This window comes from Megalobrama amblycephala, linkage group LG24 (genome assembly GCF_018812025.1).
Source record: "Megalobrama amblycephala isolate DHTTF-2021 linkage group LG24, ASM1881202v1, whole genome shotgun sequence".
In the NCBI taxonomy this organism is placed as follows: Eukaryota; Metazoa; Chordata; class Actinopteri; order Cypriniformes; family Xenocyprididae; genus Megalobrama; species Megalobrama amblycephala.
The window spans coordinates 24,491,099-24,510,507 of NC_063067.1; the positions used below are offsets into that span (position 1 = coordinate 24,491,099).

General features: G+C 43.3%; 1 protein-coding gene across 1 annotated transcript in view; it reads right to left on the minus strand.

Annotated features, from left to right (window-relative positions):
* The window catches only part of LOC125260507 (ribonuclease inhibitor-like), a 16,404-nt gene extending 7,091 nt beyond the window's left edge, over positions 1–9,313 (minus strand). The window contains exons 1-4 of the mRNA XM_048178916.1: positions 8,458–9,313; positions 8,183–8,356; positions 4,792–4,965; positions 4,465–4,638 (exon numbers count right to left, since the gene is read on the minus strand). Coding sequence (XP_048034873.1) covers positions 4,465–4,638; positions 4,792–4,965; positions 8,183–8,356; positions 8,458–8,600 — 665 coding nt within the window. The 5' untranslated portion in view covers positions 8,601–9,313. The remainder of the gene's footprint in view (positions 1–4,464; positions 4,639–4,791; positions 4,966–8,182; positions 8,357–8,457) is intronic.
* Positions 9,314–19,409: the final 10,096 nt, after the last annotated feature.

Genomic DNA, 19,409 nt, shown 5'->3' on the forward strand with positions numbered 1-19,409 from the left:
TGACAGACAGGATAGTAAAAATTCTGTCATAACCAATTATTATCAGTCATTTTAATTTTTAGATTTTAATGATAATAAGACGTTTAATAGTTTCTTTTTTCATCCACATTTTCATTTTTATTCACGAGCTTACAGGATAAGCAAATGGGCCCAGGCTATGCTTTTTTTTTATATTATGAAAAGAAAGTTGAACAAAGACTGGGAATAGTTGTTGCGGATCATGAGTGAACACGATCATCCCTTCCTCTTTACTAATATACAGAATAAAATAAACATGAATGAACATCAGAAAATATGTAGCAACATACAGTAGCTTACCAAAATCTATCACGTCCTAATCGATTCAATCAAGTGTTGGAAACAGTGTCACGTAACATTGAAAAGCCATTCATTGACCATAACTTAACAGTCAGCAGGAAAATTAACAAAACAAACCATTTAGGTTATCCCGGTAAATTTTCTGTTGATATGAAAAAATTTGTAGATTTATCAATATAGCGAGTCTATTACAATGTTATGATGAACTATAAGCCTTTCTCCAGCGACGTCCTGAGTTGTTCAAAGTGTTTGTAAGGATACTGATTGTTAGAAGGCAGCTGTCTGACTCTAAGATGAAGAACAGGAACGGTGTGTGTAACATTAGTAACACATTATTAGCTGTTTGATAACGTAGTCAAGCAAAAGGCTAATCATATTAATTCATATTAATTAAGGACAGAACTGTCCCAAGGGCTGTTCCAAGTGTGCAAGCGCATAGGGGCTCGCGCCAAAGTAAAGTGACAGCTGACTTGAAGTAAAGCCAATAAAGTTCATGTTTTTGTCCTTCGAAATATTTTAATACTATAAAACATAGCTAAAACAATATTGCTCTGGGTGTGTGCGTGTGACCGTGATTCATGTGCATATGTCAGTCAGTGTGGCCTCGCATGTCAAGTTCTGAGAGAGCTTTATTCAGACCATTATAAATTCTGATTTTGGCCGCCTCTGGAATGGATCAAACCATAGATATTAGCCTACCTGAAACTTCAAGTAAATACGCTAGAAATCCATGCTCATTCAAAGTTGTGCATTTATTTCATGTACGGATAAGGCACAGGCGCCTGCACGATCTCATCTGAATGTTTTTTTAAATCTCCAAAAAGCAACAACATTGTCAAACATCCATTTAGCACATGTTCACAGAGGAAAACGGCTGCTTGTTCTCTCAATACTGTCTGTTTTACTGAGAAATCGCTTTAGGTGATTTAGTGAGAGAGCAGTCCAAAAGAATGCAAGTGGATTCATAATTTAATTAATAATTAATTCATAATTTAAAACGCAATTTAGGCGTCAGAAATTAAACTGAATATACAAAGTGAAGCAAGCCTTTTTTTTTTAAATATCCACAACACAAACAACAAATTGCTTGTCATTATAGACCTTATGTAGCCCCGCCCCTTTTCAGCGCTGCGCTCGTTGTCTTTTGACTTCCGGCTTGTATTTCCACAGCGATCTTATGTATTTATGAATGAACTGCTCATTTTAAAATCTTCCCGTTCTACTGACATTTGTTAAGACACCCGCTTTAAACATTACAATGCTCATGATAACTTTTGTTAACTCTACAACACGTAAATCCACTTCACCAGCTAATTATTCTTCAACAGCGATGCCATAGAAATATACAGGGCTACCGCGAAAACGGAAGTTCAAAGACAATATTCTAAAAATGGCGGCACGCATATTTCTCTGGAAAATAAGGTCTATAGCAACACTAGAATCTCTGAGTTGGCGTGAGCGAGTGGAGGCGGGGCTAATTTGCATATTCATTGGTCTGTGTATATAAAATGAGGCAAGGTTGTAGAGTTACATTCAAGCTATTTTAAGGCATGAAGACAATTTTTTCACTTGAATTTTTTTTTTAAATATGTCATTTTGGTGATCAAAGATGAGTTTTAAGGGGTAAAATAATTGACTACAGGGAGACTTTAAAGTTAGTACTGAGGTAGTTTTGACACTAGAAATATGTGTTAATAAAGCATTTATTAACACAATAAGTAACTAATGCTATATGTCTAAATAATAAGATGCATAAATGTACATTTAAATATTTTATAAATATTTTTTAAATATTTTATTAATCATTTACACTTCACACTTACACTTCTTAAATGATCTTATGAACCACTGACAACTGGTTTGTGAATAATGTAATACATAATTTAGAAATGATAAAATCATCATTAATAAAGTATGAAAATGCAATTATTAAACTCATTATAGATATGCTTATATATATATATAAAAAAAAGCATTTATAGCTGTATTTATAAACGGCTTACTAATGTCCATTAATGTTTTATAAATGATGAATTGACTATTTACTAATGCTTAACTACTGTTTAACTAATGCTTCATAGCATGAGTTATTATAAAGTGTTACCAATTTGGGTTGCATTTTGGTGTATTTTCTATTCCTGTGTCTGAGAAAACGCCTTTTGTGCCCCACAACGAACAAAATAAGTATTGTATAATTAATAATGGTTAGATGATTACAGAAATGTTTTTCATTTTAAGTTTTTTAAAGTGTAGTTTTGTTTAACGTAATTCTCTGAAACCATTTTGCAGTGCAAGTCCCGAACAGAGCAAAATGTTTTTACATTATTTTACATAATTTTTAGTGCTGTCAATATTGTACGTTTCAGTGTATGAAAGCGTAAGTAAATATATGTTGTAGAACCACACTTTGCGTAAAAATACATTATTGTGTGATCACGTTGCAGAATGACTAAAACCAATAGTGTAAATGAGAACCTATATCTAGAATAAGGGATCAAAATGGCAGTTTAGCCATAATTATTGGCATATTCTGGTCAATAAACTTGAATATCACTCAATAAGTGCCATAATTAATGAGAATTTAACTTTCACTTTAGGATAGGGGGTCATATTGCCTTTATTAGTACTGTACTGTATTAATGGCAGTTTAGCCTTAATTATTGGCTTATTCTGGTCAATAAACTTGAATATCACTCAATAAGTGCCATAATTAATGTGGATATACAATTTCACTTTGGGGGTTAAATTGTCTTTATTATATTAAAATAATATATGGCTTATTAAATTGTAGAAATATACACTCCAGTATGTTTTTCCTGTATTTTACGTTGTCACTTCAGGACATAAACTTGTTGCAATGAAGAAGACAAATTAAACCGTTATAAAATCATATCTGAAAGGTAAGAGTGTTATAAAATAAAAAATAAAAAATTACACTGTCAAACATTCTGCTCAACCCACGCTTGCAAAGTAGGTTACACTGGCACATCTGCTTGATCGTCCAAATTTTCAGAATCTTAAAGTTTTAAATATGGATATTTTTCTTACACAAATGCAGTGCTTCGCTTCAGAAGGCCTTTATTAACCCCCCTGGAACCGTGTGGTTATCTTTTATGATGGATGGTTGCACTTTTTTGGGCTTCAAAATCTCATCCTCTATTCACTACCATTATAAAGCTTGGAAGAGCCAGGACATTATTTAATATAACTCTCATTGTATTCATCTGAAAGAATAAAGTCATATACACCTAGGATGACTTGAGGGTGAGTAAATCATGGGGTAATTTTCATTTTTGGGTGAACTATCCCTTTAAATCATGTAACACTAGAGATCGTGTGCTGCATGTATTTCATATCTGCTACACAAATGTGCATCCTTTGGTTTGCTTAAAAAATGCAGGCTCAACACCATAAGTGTTGAAGTGTTTCCTTGTAAGCAAAGAGTATGACAGCTCTCTCTTCTGTCTGTTGTTTGTTTGCCTTAGCAAATGGCTTCTTTGTGTCTGCTATGTGCCTTGTTTGTTTCCTTCCACCATGAATTGTACCTTGTTGCTTATTCCCAGAAAATTCTCTCTTATCATTCCCAGCAGGCCTTCCAGCTGCTTTTCACTGATTTATCCCTCTCTAGAAACAGTCCTTCTAGGGCATATGTCAAACTCTGCTCCTGGAGGGCGACTGTCCAGCAGAGTTTAGCTCCAACCAGCTCCAAAATAACTGCCTGGAAGTTTCTAGTAATCATGAAGACCTTGTGATTAGCTGGTTCAGGCGTGTTTAATTAGGGATGGAACTAAACTCTGCAGGACAGACAGTGGCCCTCCAGGACCTGAGTTTGACACCCCTTTCCAAGGGTTTACATTGCTTTTCCTGACCCCACTTAGTCTTTCATTCCAGTCAGTTCTACTCCTCCCAGCAGAGGAACTCTTTGTTTACCCTGGCATACAGGTGGTTTCTGTTCTCTGGGCTTATAGTGCAATCTTCTAATAAACCTGTCAAATTTATCGCTCACCTTTCTGGGTCCTACAACCTCTCTCCAACCAAAAGTCTATCCAGATTTTATTCCCATCTTCCTCTTTTACAAACTGACATTTGTTTAAATGATGCACATGACCACATAAAGGAAAATGTGAATATTAATGGCCAACATACTTGAGTTTCTCTAGTTTATAGTGTGGATCCTTCAGTAGAGTAGAAAGCAGCTTCACTCCTGAGACTTCTGGGTGATTGTAGCTCAGATCCAGCTCTCTCAGGTGTGAAGGGTTTGACCTTAGAGCTGAAGCAAGATCAACACAGCCTTCCTCTGTCACCATACAGCCAGATAATCTACAAAGACACACACACCAACAATAAAGACCATTGCTCGAAGATGGAAATAAAACAGTTATTAGTTCTCAGCTTTTCATTTCACTGTTCTATGGACTTCCATAGACTGTAAGAGTGGAAGAAGATGATGATGTAACTAATGTTATGAAATACCTCAGTGTCTCTAGTGTACAGTTTGTACTCTTCAGTCCAGCACAGAGAAGTTTCACTCCTGAATTCTGCAGGTCATTGTTACTCAGGTCCAGCTCTCTCAGTGAGGAGTTTGAAGACTTAAGAGCTGAGGCCAAGCCTTTGCAGGATTGATCGGTGAGATTACAGATGGCCAGTCTAAACAGAATAAACAATTTTCAAGAATAATCACACACAACTATTTACAGACCTGCAAACATACAAAAGGTGAAAAGGGTATCATGTTTCGGAAGTAAATTGGTATGGGGGGTCTGGGGGCATCCTCTCCCAGGAGAAACTGTTGTGATTTTAACATGTAAATGAAGCATTCTGGTACACTCTGACAAGAAAATGAATGGAAAATACAAAATTTGCTTCAAGTAAAAAATTAAAAAAATTAAAAAAAATAAATAAATAAAAAAACATTTATTGACACTAGGGCACTAGGGCTGGGCATTTAAACTAATTTCACAATTGGATTTGATTTCGATTCCGAAGCTTACAATTTGGATTTTGATTTGATTACCTTCAATTCAGTATTGATTCATTTGGGGCCTATAAGGTACAGTACATGGCAAATTTAGTGCATAGTGCATATATTTAGCAAAATGTTCCTCTCCAAGTTCATTTTTGTAGCTGACTAACAAGTTTTTGGACACTGAACAGCTTTTCTGAGGTAACGTGACATTTTTAAAAGCTGTTTTATTGACATCTTTCCGCGGTTAAAATACAGAGCAATTACATGTGACATGATACAGATTTCGGTAAGTTGTATTGTATCTTTCAATCATACCTTCAGATGTTCATTCATGTTTATTTCATGTTGTAACTAGTAAAGTGGAAGAGATGATTGGTTCACCTGCTCTCTGCTTTTACAGAGGCACTGTCAAGAGCCACAGAGTGCCTAGGAAAGATTGCAACAGCTTCGAGAAGATGTCTATGGTCTCACTCCAGTCCATAGGAAAGTAGCCCATTTTCCATTCTTAGTGAGGTTTATTGTGCTTGCAATTTCACCTGACCCCCCTAATCCAATCGAGAGGGCATGTAAACACTTGATTCGGATTAAAAACTGAAACTAGAAACAGTGATGGGAATAACGGCATTACTTTTTTCAGTAACGAGTAATCAAACAAATTACTTTTTATCCCATTACAACGCCGTTACCGTTACAGACAAAAAAATGCTGCATTACTACAATTGAGCTCACTGACACAGTTTTCATCTGAGTAGGCTCTATAATAATGTATAATAATGTACGGATGCTCTGTGTGTGTGTGTGTGTGTGTGTGTGTGTGTGTGTGTGTGTGTGTGTGACAGAGCATGCAAGTGGAGCACGAGCTCAAACCAGAATACCCTTTGTGACATATGCTGGATCGAAAATATGTGAAAAAAGTTTTTTCTAGTCGACTAGTGTGGCGAGGGGGGCGTGGTTCAGCGAAGTCTGCAGCGGGAGAGAGAGTCAGGAGATGAGCGGTTGAGTGAGTGGGTTAAATGCAAATGACGAACACCTGTCTCTTGTTTCAGTAATTGGTGTGGAGAGAATATATAACGCCAGGAGAAACAGGAGTGGCTGAGAGAGAGAAGGACTACTGACTGCTACCCACGCTGGGACACTGAACTCTGCTGGAGTGAAGAATTGTGATTTCTGTTTGTGACCGTTTTGTCTGCATACCCTTTTGTTTGTAAGAAGAAAACTGAATAAAAGCAGTCAGTAGTCAAAGCCGACCCTGTCCTCTTCCTTCCTGATATTGAACTTTGTTACAACTAGTAATTGTTCATTTAAGCCATTAGTTGACAAATCACATTTATATTTGTTTAATTTCTTAAATACTGGAGAGAATAAACCATAATAACGAAAGTTTACGTAATACAGGCTATATAACACTCAAGCGTAAAGCTTGCCATAAAGAACCAGCAAAAGTAATGATTATGAATGTGACAAAAACAGCAAGAAGACATTTTAATTGTTTTTTAATAAACTAGCCTAATGTTTTTTTGAATCAGTTTCGGCAGCAAAGATGAAGTTGACATTGCTGACTCTCGTCATCTCCGCATGTGGATGCGCCTATAGAGAGAATGCACATTTCTTTTGGATTACATAATCAAAGAGTAGCCTATTTCTTTTCATTTTTAATTATTTCGTTTAAAAGTAGACATTTCAAGCTTTCGATAGATATATTTCTCATGTCTACGAGGCAAGCAGCCTATACGCGGAGTTTCGGTTCATTTAGCCAATAAGACACGCTCCAGATCACGCGCAAGTGATCGCGCCCATGCCTCCATGCCTTGATCATATTGTCTGCTTCTTATTTATTAAATCCAGGCAATTGGTTGATGAAACATTGATTAAAATGAAGATACAATTTTTACAATATGAAATTCTCTTTAAAGAAAGGCTTTCTACAAAACAAAACTTAATGAAGTGGTCAAAATCATGTCTGACCCACTCCATGTCTCCCGATATATTGCGCATGTTATGATGTATCCTTTCTTACTCATGCTGTTCACTTTTCATAATCAAACAGATGAATTTAAAACATAACATAAGGCTATTTAAACATAAATATGAAACTACGTTTTCTTTAATGGCTACCAACACGTAGTACAGTACAGAGAAATTTCATGTCGTGAGCAAGAGTGGATCATGAGTCGGATCAAGAATTATTTATTTTAGACTTATATTTATTATTGGGAGGCTTAATATTATATTTAATATTAAGTTGTTTGACATATTTAGAATTTTTTTTTTTTTTTAAAGTAACGCAATAGTTACTTTCCCTGGTAATTAGTTACTTTTATAATGATGTAACTCAGTTACTAACTCATTTACTATTTGTGAGAAGTAACTAGTAACTATAACTAATTACTTTTTTAAAGTAATGTGCCCAACACTGCTAGAAAGTACTGCAAATGTGCAAAGATGTAGAAATGTCATAGTGACGTATGACCTGAGGACCTGAGCTGTTGTTGTTGAATGTTGTTCTAAAATTTTTAAAACAACACTAGTCCTTGTTTCAGACTTGTCACCAACAGAAGCCTTGTTTTGGGCGAAGGAAGGGGCGTTTTTACTGGTTTGATTAATATAAGCAGCACGGCACAATAGTTCATGTGCTCTTCGTCATCTAATTAGATCTAAAATAAATCAAGTCCACTCTTTAAAACAAAGAAAATAAGCAAAAAGAAGCAAAACTCTGTATATTCATGCAGTGTGCGCATGTCAAAAAATAAATTCCATTTTGAAGCTTGTGACATATAATCACACACATCAACCTGATCCCTTTATTTAGCGTTCATGTAAACTCAAACTTCAGATTCATCAATCGGAATGAATTAATTGTAAATGTAGCTAGTGTTATGCATGTCTTCAGATAAATACCTCAGAATCTGCAGTTTGCAGTAAGGACTCATCAGGCCAGCAAAAAGCAGCTCCATTCCTGAATACTTCTGATCATTGTTATATGGCTCTAGTTCTCTCAGGAGGTCACTGGATGGTTGTGAAGCTAAATTGAAATCTTTAAAGGATTGACCTAAGAGTTTTAAGGGAGCCAATCTAAACAGAACAAAGTGCAAAAATCATTATGCAGCTTTACAAAACAAATAATACTCATTTTTTTACTTGATTTCTGATACCTGACCTGACTAATCACAAACCTCAGTTTCCCCAGTTGACACCGTGGTATGTTCTCTCCTAATTCCTGCAGGTTAGTTGAGTCTTGCTCTCTCAGAAGGGGTTCTGATGATTGTAGAACTGATGATATACTTGCAACAGGGAAGGGGAGAAAATAATAACACATCTGGCAGTCAAATTGTAAAATTGACCAATATTTTGACAGAAAACATCTATTATGATTTATGACACTTATGGAGTCTGTGTCACCACTAATCCCACAGGCCACTTAAAAATGGTGACAAAAGCACATTCCATGATCAACTTGCAAAACTTACAAAATTTTGTATAGATTTATAATAGTTTTATAACTCCCTTTGTTTGAACAAACATCTCAAAATGATCACATTTTAAATTGTTTAAATTAATCTCCTATAGAAAACCTAGCACATATTGTTATCAAATAGTTAAATAGTTTGTGAGCAGTGCTTCGACTTATGGTGCAGTAGCACAGTGGGCGACTTGAGTTTTAGTCCCTGCTTGAGATACTTTCCTGATCCTGTTCAACCTCTCTCCTATTCACACAATCCAAAAAAAAAATATCTTTAAAAAATAGTTCTCTCAATATCATTTAAGTTCTGTGGCAAAGCATCAGATCCCTTCAACAGGAGTTGCAGTGTAACCAGGAACTCCAGGAGTATATTATTTTCTGCTGCCTCCGTGATACCTTGAGGTAACCTCATCTCAGGTTCCTTCTAGACAGCCCAAAAATGTACAGAGCATAAAAAGGTTAGTCATGGTCGCACTCTTCCATGTCCTTCCTTGCACTATAACAAATTGGTGTCATTTTTACAGCAAAATTCTACAGAAACTTACTGTTTTACCATTTTAAAAGTTATTACTGTAATCCGTAATGCATTATGGGTCAAACAGAGTATTACAGTTGTTAACAGTATATTTCCCATTCAGCAGTAAATTAATTTACAGGTAGGAGGTTGTGGCGAGGGGGGCGTGGTTCAGCGAGATCTGCTACGGGAGAGAGCTTCGGGAGATCCTTGGTGAGTGAGCGGGTTAAATGTAAATCACGAACACCTGTTTCTCATTTCAGTAATTGGTGCGGAGACAGGATAAAACGCAGCGAGAAGCAGGAGTCGGTGAGAGAGAGGGGAACTGCTGACTGAGCCACTGGTGCACGACAACACTGCTGCAGTGAAGCCCATTGTGGATTGTATATGCCGAGACTGGAGTGAAGCCCTTTGTGGATTATTTTGTTTTGATGTTTGACGTTTGTATTTACTGAAATAAAGCTCAGTCAGCAGTTGAACTCCGACCCTGTCCCCTTCCTTCCTACATCTAAGAACATTGTCAATACTACAGAGGTGTTGTCACAGTAGCTCATTTGTTTTTACAACAACTTACTGTGATGTGGAATTATGGCATTGCATGGGCTGAATTCAGGTTTGAAAATTGGTGGACTGCAGCAGGGCAAGAAAGGTCGAAGATAAAAGGAATTATTCAATCAATTTTTAAGTTAATTTAAATTTACATCCATATATTAAAATCTAATGTATTACATTTAATGTTAAGCGATTCATATTTTGAACAGAATAGGTCTAATGTCAGATGTAATTAGGGATGCACCGATACCAAACTCATGTACTTGTACTCGTAAAAATAACCCCGATACCAAGACCGATACCTCACGTGACGTAACTGACATAATTTTCCATGCACAGAGACACCGGCGGCAACAGAAACATTGTCAGCCTTAGGGGTGTAGAAATATTTCAAAATTAATGATGACAACACACACATTGCGAACTGCATGCTTTCAATCACAATTTGTTATCGATTAGTGAAGGCGGGATCGGCGGAATTGCGCTGAATGACACAGACCAGAAAGCGCTCTCTCTCGCAAGCGCTCTCTCTCTTTCTTGCGTACGCAATCCCAGTTCTCTCAGACAGCGCGCGATCAGTTCTCCTCACACCTGAATGGTCAAATGCACAAATATTTGTCAAAATTAACCATCATGTGGAGTATCTCACGTAAATACAGTCGGTTATGGCTTAAGTGGACGTAAACATTTGGGTGAAAACTGGATTTGGTCTTAAAGGGACCTGTAACACAGTTCGTATGTATGGGAAGAAGGAGCCGGGAACCGGCGAAAGTTTAACAAAACTTTAATTCCAAAATAAACAAAGAACAAAATGAAACTAATGCTGGCAGACCCTCACGGACGTCTGCCGGCCACACAAACATAATAAACATAAAATAAAGTCCAGGCCTGGTCCTCTCTCGTCCTTCACTGTCGTCGCTCTTCCTTTTATGCTCCCCGAGCTCCTCCGTGAGAGACTCAAGGCCGGTGCGCCTCCCAGGTGATGCTCGTTATCACTTGCATCACCGGCCTCGCGTCGTTCCCTCACGGCTCTCGCCCACCCTGCTCATCACAGGACCGTAGCCTATATTTGCCATTAATGTTAATAAAAAAACTAAATATGTTAAATAAATGTATACATGTTAAATAAACCTTCTGTATCTGAAAAACAAGTTTATTTAATTTGTATCTCTATAGTATTTATTGTATTGTTTGTAATTTGTTTGTAAATTTAAAGTTTATAAGTAAGTTTATAAAAATTTCTTTTTATATAACAACAATTATATATATTGGTAATTATGTCTTTTGAAGGTTATTGGACACTGTGAAATTTTTGTTCTTTAAGTTTGTGACAAGCACATAAAAATTATTACTTTTTTCATTAGAGTAATAATAAAGAAGTTGTCCTATATTCATTAGTCTCACTGTATTGTGCTTGGAAAACTGCAACACCACCAAAAAAAAGAGAGAGAGAGAGAAAAAAATAATAAATGTATAGGCATCGGTATCAGCGAGTAATAGAAAAAAGTATCGGTACTCGTACTCAGTCCTTAAAAAATGGTATCATGCATCCCTAGATGTAATAAATTTTATCAATTTGTAGTTAACAACTGTGTGTTATCAGGACATTTAGAGGAATGTAAAAGTATTATATTCCTTTTTTTTCTCGAAACGCTACGTTTATTTAGTAAAGGAATGTGTCATTAACTTTAAATTTGTTATTTCAGGTGAGGAAGAGATTCGCGATAGGGTGCGCCATAGCGGGTTATAGGGGGCGAAATGAACCGGAACTAAAAGGTAAAAACATCATAAATGTCATGCCAATGTGGATGAATGCTGCAGTTTGTTAAAGTTTTATTCGCCTTTGCTCTCTCTAGAGTATTTTTAGAGCATTTGCCATTTGACAGACACAACATATCAACTGTGCTGGTGAGACAAAACTACATACAGTAAATACGTACATGCAGTCAGCTTCTGCTGATGAAAAACATTAGAATATAAGATATTAACATTGTTGGATGCTGCAATTTTATCATTTATTTCACCAGTTTGAATTTATTATTGAGAGCATGTAAAACGTCTCGGTTACGTATGTAACCCTCGTTCCCTGAAGGAGGGAACGGAGACGTACGTCAGTAGTGACCGACGAATTGGGATATCGCTTAGAGAGCCCTATCAGCTTCGTGTAAACTAAAACAAGCCAATGGAATTGGCGTGCGATATTTGCATAATGCGCACCGCCCCCGACAGGTGTATATAATAGGAAGCAGATGCAATCGCACTCTGTTTTTCGCTGAGGAGACAACTGGTGTCCGCGCTACAGCGAGGGTACAGAAACTGTGGCGACGGGACGTACGTCTCCGTTCCCTCCTTCAGGGAACGAGGGTTACATACGTAACCGAGACGTTCCCTTTCAGTCGGTCACGTTCGACGTACGTCAGTAGTGACCGACGAATTGGGATCCCAACTAAAGCGCCACAGTTACGAAACCCCTTCCAGTGCCCAGCGCAAGCTCAGCCGCCCATAGCACCGGCTGACGGTGAAGGGGGCGAGCTTACACCGAGAGAGTCTACTGCTGTCTAACCACTACCCACTAAGTAACTAGACTACACTGGGGAAGCGAACCCGTAAGGGACGCTGCGGAGACCACTACCTACCCAATGGGGGAGGAGTTTACGTGGGAATACACATATGGACTGGCCCGGGGGGCAGTACGCATATGGAGTCCCTGGGATGGCTCCACCTGGTTAGGGGGAGACTCATCTGACAGGTGACAGCAGAGCTGGCTCTGCTAAGGGAAAGACACGGACTCGCCGTAGGGAGTTTTAAACCGTGGAAAATTACACATATGGGACCGCTCACGTAGAGGGGTCACGACATATGGGCCCCAGCCAACAGACAGCGTCAGCGACGGATGTAGGCCTGGCATCAGACACTCCGCAATGTCCGAGCCGAAGGGGGAGGCGGAGGAACTCGACAGGGTTCGCCAAGCGGGGAACTCGACTGGACTGAAGTATGCACGTATCCGGCCAGTGGCGGGAATGGCATTGCAAGCCGACACTTAGAGCAGGTACAACACGTCTACCGACTAGTGGATGCGAGTACACGTGAAGATACTGGCTCTACACGTAGGCTATAAAACCTAGCGAACATGTTAGGTGTCGCCCAGCCCGCAGCTCTACAAATATCTGTCAGCGAGGCGCCATGAGCCAGCGCCCAGGAAGAGGCCACCCCTCTGGTGGAGTGGGCTCTCAACCCGAGCGGGCAAGGCACGCCCTGGGATTCATACGCCAAGGCGATGGCATCCACTATCCAGTGGGCCATCCTCTGCTTGGAGACAGCCTTTCCCTTCTGCTGGCCTCCGTAACAGATGAAGAGCTGATCTGAGGTCCTGAAGCTTCGCGTTCTATCCACGTAAACGCGCAGAGCGCGGACGGGACAGAGCAAAGCTAGGGCTGGGTCTGCCTCCTCCGAGGGCAGCGCTTGCAGGATCACTACCTGATCTCTGAAGGGAGTGGTAGGAACCTTGGGCACGTATCCAGGCCGGGGTCTCAGAATAACGTGAGAATCACCGGGCCCGAATTCTAGGCACGTTTCGTCGACCGAAAATGCATGCAGATCCCCTACCCTCTTCAGGGAAGCCAATGCAACCAGAAGAACCGTCTTAAGAGACAATAGTTTCAGGTCGACTGATTGCAAAGGCTCAAAGGGATGACCCCGGAGAGCTGTGAGAACCAGGGTCAAATCCCAAGAGGGTACGGAGGAAGGGCGAGGAGGATTTAATCTCCTCGCTCCCCTCAGGAATCTGACGATCAGATCGTGTTTCCCCAGGGACTTACCCTCAACTGCGTGGTGATGTGCGGCGATAGCGGCAACATACACCTTCAGGGTGGAGGGAGACAGCCTTCGCTCCAACCCTTCTTGCAGGAAGGAAAGCACGGATCCGACCGAACATGATCGGGGGTCCTCTCGGCGAGAGGCGCACCATTCGACGAACAGGTTCCACTTCAACGCATAGAGACTCCTAGTGGAAGGAGCTCTAGCGGAAGTGATGGTGTCTACAACCGCTTGCGGGAGAACACTCAGAACCTCCGCATCCCGTCCAGGGACCACACGTGGAGGTTCCATAGGTCGGGACGCGGGTGCCACAGGGTGCCCCGTCTCTGAGTCAGGAGGTCCTTCCTCAGAGGAATCGGCCAGGGAGGGGCTGTCGCGAGGAGAATGAGGTCTGAGAACCAGGTCCGAGTGGGCCAATACGGAGCCACTAACAGAACCTGCTCCCCGTCCTCCCTGACCTTGCACAGGAGTTGTGCGAGAAGGCTCACTGGGGGAAACGCATATTTGCGCAGACCCGGGGGCCAGCTGTGTGCCAGGGCATCCGTGCCGAGCATGCCGCCGGTCAGGGAATAAAACCACTGGCAGTGGGCAGTTTCCGGGGAGGCAAACAGGTCTACCTGGGCCTCGCCGAAACGCTGCCAAATCAGCTGGACCGCCTGGGGGTGGAGCCGCCACTCGCCCGCAAGTGGAGGCTGCCGTGACAGCTCGTCGGCTGCACGGTTGAGCACACCTGGGACATGAGTGGCCCGAAGGGACCTCAGATACTCCACAACAAGAGATGGCGGGCGAGTTGCGACATGCGACGGGAGCGTAGACCACCTTGACGGTTGATGTACGCAACGGCCGCAGTGCTGTCTGAGCGGACTAGAACGTGCTTGCCTGACAACAGCTTCTTGAAGCGGGCCAGCGCAAGACGTACCGCTAGCAACTCGAGGCAATTGATATGCCAATGCAGCTGAGGCCCCGTCCAAAGACCTGCCACTGCATGCCCGTTGTACGTGGCCCCCCATCCCGTGGCAGAGGCATCTGTGGAGACCACAGCGTGCCTGGACACTTGTTCGAGGGGTACTCCGGCCCGCAGGAACGAAGGGTCCGACCACCGGACAAGGGTGCGACGGCAGCTCGGTGTCACGGGGACACGGAGCGTGCCGCACTGCCACGCCCATCTCGGGACCCGGCCGCGGAGCCAGTGTTGAAGCGGTCTCATATGAAGCAATCCGAGCGGCGTGACCGCGGCTGCAGATGCCATATGCCCCAGGAGCCTCTGAAAATCTTTCAGTGGAACCGCTGTCCTGCGCTTGAGCGAACTCAGGCAGTTCAACACCGACTGGACGCGCGCCTCGGTGAGACGCGCAGTCCGTGCAACCGAGTCTAGCTCGAGACCGAGATAAGAGATCCTCTGCCCGGGGCGAGTTTGCTCTTGTCCCAGTTGACCCGAAGACCCAACCGGCTGAGGTGAGCTAAAACCATGTCCCTGTGTTCGCACAACTGCTCTCGCGAGCTGGCCAGGATCAGCCAGTCGTCGAGATAGTTGAGAATACGAACGCCCTGTTCCTTGAGGGGAACAATGGCCGCCTCCGCAACCTTCGTAAAGACGCGGGGTGACAGGGCCAGCCCGAAGGGTAGGACTTTGTACTGATATGCCCGACCCTCGAACGCAAACCGGAGGAAGGGTCTGTGTCGAGGCAGAATCGAGACATGAAAGTACGTGTCCTTCAGGTCTATTGCTGCAAACCAATCCCGGGGACGGACGCATTCGAAAATGCGTTTCTGCGTGAGCATCTTGAACGGCATCTTGTGAAGATACCGGTTCAGGACGCGCAGATCCAGGATTGGCCGTAGCCCACCACCCTTCTTTGGTACAATGAAGTAGGGGCTGTAGAACCCCGACTTCATATCGGCTGGAGGGACCGGCTCGATTGCATCCTTCGCCAGGAGGACAGCAATCTCCGCCCGGAGAACAGGTGCACTGTCCAACGACACCTGAGTGAAGTGGACACCCCTGAAAACCGGGGGACGCCGGGCGAACTGAATCGCATAGCCGAGTCTGATAGTGCGAATGAGCCAGCGGGACGGGCTGGGAAGCGTGCTCCACGCCTCCAGACTCCGAGCCAGCGGGACCAAAGGCACCACAGACGCACCGGGGGTGGGGCAGCAAGGCAGAGAGGGACCCGACTCGGACGGCATGGAAGCGGCCCGGAGTGAGGTCGGACTCTGCGAGGCAGCAGTGCGAATGGGAGACGGCGCACGGGACGCGGTCTGCGCCACCACACTGTCGCCTACTGGCGGAATGGGAGGGGGTTGCGAGTGGCGAGGCGGGGCCTGGCACACTGGCAAACGCGCCCTCTTGTGACCTGGAGTTTGAGGAAACTGCTCTTTTTGTGGCAAAGTGGGTACCGCTGGACTCCGGAGAGCCAGCGGCGGTAGATGGACAGACGCCACAAAATCCCCCCGGCCCTCCTCCGGGGGTGGGAGAGCAGATGGAATACTCTCCCGAAGGGTAGGAACCTTCCGCTCCAGGTCGCCCGTCTCAGGGCCGAGTTTTCCCCGACCGCTTGCCACCTGGCTTGGCAGAGACGGGCTGGGCACCACGTCCGCGACCGGCACCCTGCTGTTTGGCTGGTGTAGGCTGCTGTTTTGCCGACTTAGCAGGGGCGGAGGAAGACGCAGGCGGGCGCCCTCGGCGACGAGCGGGCTGAGGCTGAGCCACGGGCGGCTGGGTGGAGGCAGCAGCGGACCGCCGTGGCATGACCTGTCTGATAGCCTCAGCCTGCTTCTGTGCAGCGGAGAACTGTTGGGCGCAGCTCTCCACCGCGTCGCCGAAAAGGCCGACCGGAGACACGGGGGAATCCAGGAACCGATGTTTGTCGGTCTCCCTCATGTCTGCCAAGGCCAGCCAGAGGTGGCGTTGCTGGACTACCAAAGTAGACATCGCCTGGCCAACAGAACGCGCTGTCACCTTCGTTGCCCGGAGGGCAAGGTCAGTGGCAGCGCACAGCTCCCCAAGCAGCTGTTGGTCAGGACCTTCCTGGGGCAACTCCGACAGCGCTTTTGCCTGGTAAACCTGCAAAAGGGCCATCGCGTGCAGGGCGGAGGCAGCCTGCCCACAGGCACTGTAAGCTCTCTCAGTCAGACCGGCTGAGAATTTACAGGCCCGGGACGGGAGACGCGGCTCACCGCGCCAGCCAGCAGCCGTTGGACACAACTGCATCGCAACAGACCGCTCGACTGGGTTTGACCAGCGCGACCCCCCCCCAAGTACCAATCGTCCAACCGAGATGGGCCGGGACAGGGTGGAGGGTTCCACTCAAGCCGACGCACAAGGCGGCCCGGGAGAGCACAGCCGTGAGCTCGGGATCTGATTCGGGCAACGCTACCATCCCGGGCGGCAGCGCGTCCGGATCTTCCTCCCCCGAGGACTCAGGCTCACCTTCCGATGCAGCGGTCGACATCCGATCCGCCGCCGGCACACCAAAGGTAACGGCTGGACAGTCCGTAGAGGGCCCAGCGGAAACCAACGGTGGCACGATGGGTTGCGGTGCTGATGAGGCGGCAGGGGCCCGAGGAGCGTTTCCGCTCGGCGGGGAAGCCCTGACCGAAATCCTCAGGTCACCCTTCCTATACACCGCCGAACCGTCATTCCGGCCCGGGCCGGAAAAAACGGTCGAACGGGGCACAGGGGAGGGGACCCCCGCTTCCTGAGACTTCAGGAAGGAGAGTCTCGACCTCAGCACCGCGATAGTCATGTTCCCGCAATGGGAACATGAACCATTCACAAAAGCTGCTTCAGCGTGCTGAATGCCCAAACACGAGATGCAACGATTGTGCCCATCAGCAGGGACCAGGGAACGACCGCACCCATTAACGCACAGACGAAATGACATGCTGTCAGGGTTCGTCTGTAAAGCTCTTTTAGAAGGGGAAAACAGTCAACTCGCTCGTGCCGAAGCACACAGGGAGTGACGCGATGTGCCAGGTACACCACTTCCTGGACACACCGAGGAACCGGCCCAAATCGCAACACACTTCACTCTTAGGCGTGTGCTGTGAAAACAGCAGTTGAGAGCTATAGCTCGGATCCTCGGGAGCTCGCGACCTCGCTGTAGCACCGTTACACCGGCACACACGGCTTGCTGTGAATCCTCTTTGAGGCAGTTTAATTCACACAAAACAGTCTTCTTAAACAGGACACCACTGAATGGCTCCGAAGCGAAAGACAGAGTGCGATTGCATCTGCTTCCTATTTATATACACCGGGGGGCGGTGTCGGGGGCGGTGCGCATTATGCAAATATCGCACGCCAATTCCATTGGCTTGTTTTAGTTTACACGAAGCTGATAGGGCTCTCTAAGCGATATCCCAATTCGTCGGTCACTACTGACGTACGTCGAACGTGACCGACTGAAAGGGAACCAGTGTTTAACATAGGCCTGCATCATAGTTAAATTGAACATAAAGCAATTTGCTGTGAACGATATAATAATAAGTGATTATTATTTTTTAAATCTAATTAATTACATGATGTGGCGATTAATTAATCTAATTAATCGTAAATTAATCGCACATCAGATTTAGCTGAGAAATTACCCCACAAAAAATAATTTAAAGTCATTATTGTGTAAAGCATCAAACAGACATTACAAAAAGTAGATTCAGCAAGAAATATTTTATTTGATTCAACACAGAATTTATTACACATACTATTTTTCATGATAAATGATAACTGACTTTTTGGGTTAACTACACCTTTCATGTTTTTTTGTTTTTTTTATTACTATGGAAATATGAAATTATTTTTTAATTAAATTAAATGCTGCTGTGTGTTGCTTGGAGATTAACAGTTTTGCTTTGTCTTTATATTTTTGTTGGCAAAACAGACAATATTGTGTCTAAAATAACACAATATTAACTTCTTGTTTATTGAACTATTGTATAAAATCAGTATCACATATCTGTAATCTTAAACAATATTTTAGCAGATTCACTCTGCATTTAAACGTGATTGTCTCTTCTGAATGTCAACTGTGTTTACCTGGCCACTGGTACTCTTTTTAGCAGCATGAAAAATAGGCTAAAACTTTTATTCAAATTGTGAATAGAATAAATACAGAAAGCGAGCAAAGCACGCTCCCCTTAATATAATAAAATAATAATAATAATAATAATAATAATAATACATTTTATTTAAAAGCCTTTCAAAACACTCAAGGACACCATACATTTGAGTGATAGTCATAAAAATCAAGATAGCAATACAACAAAACAACAGTTGTTTAACCCTTAAATACGTGAATGTTTCGCCAATCATTCTTACATATTATATCTAACACGGATGGATCTCCACCTGTCGCAATAATATAAAACTGCCCTAATATTAGAATAACCATTACAGAAGAATAAAATACAGCATATTTTGTTACCTTTTGGAGCTTGGAGGGGTTCATTTTGAGCAGATGTTTATGCCATCATCACTGTCCTCATCAGAGCTCATTTCCCAGTACATTCAGCAAATTATAGTTTTGAGAATATTTTTGAGATCGCGAATATTAGCCCATTTGCGATCTCAAACATATTCTCAAAACTATCATTTTCAACATCTTCAAAATCAATATTTTGATCGCTGAAAGCTTCACCAGATCCTCCATCAAGTGAAAGTGACACTCATATTCGATTGCATTCAGTATTTGCTCTTCAGTAAATTGCGGAGCCATTTCATGTTTTGCCTGTTCTTTCCTTTTCCGTCTGAATGAAACAACACTTCATCATTGTGTATCAGACATGTG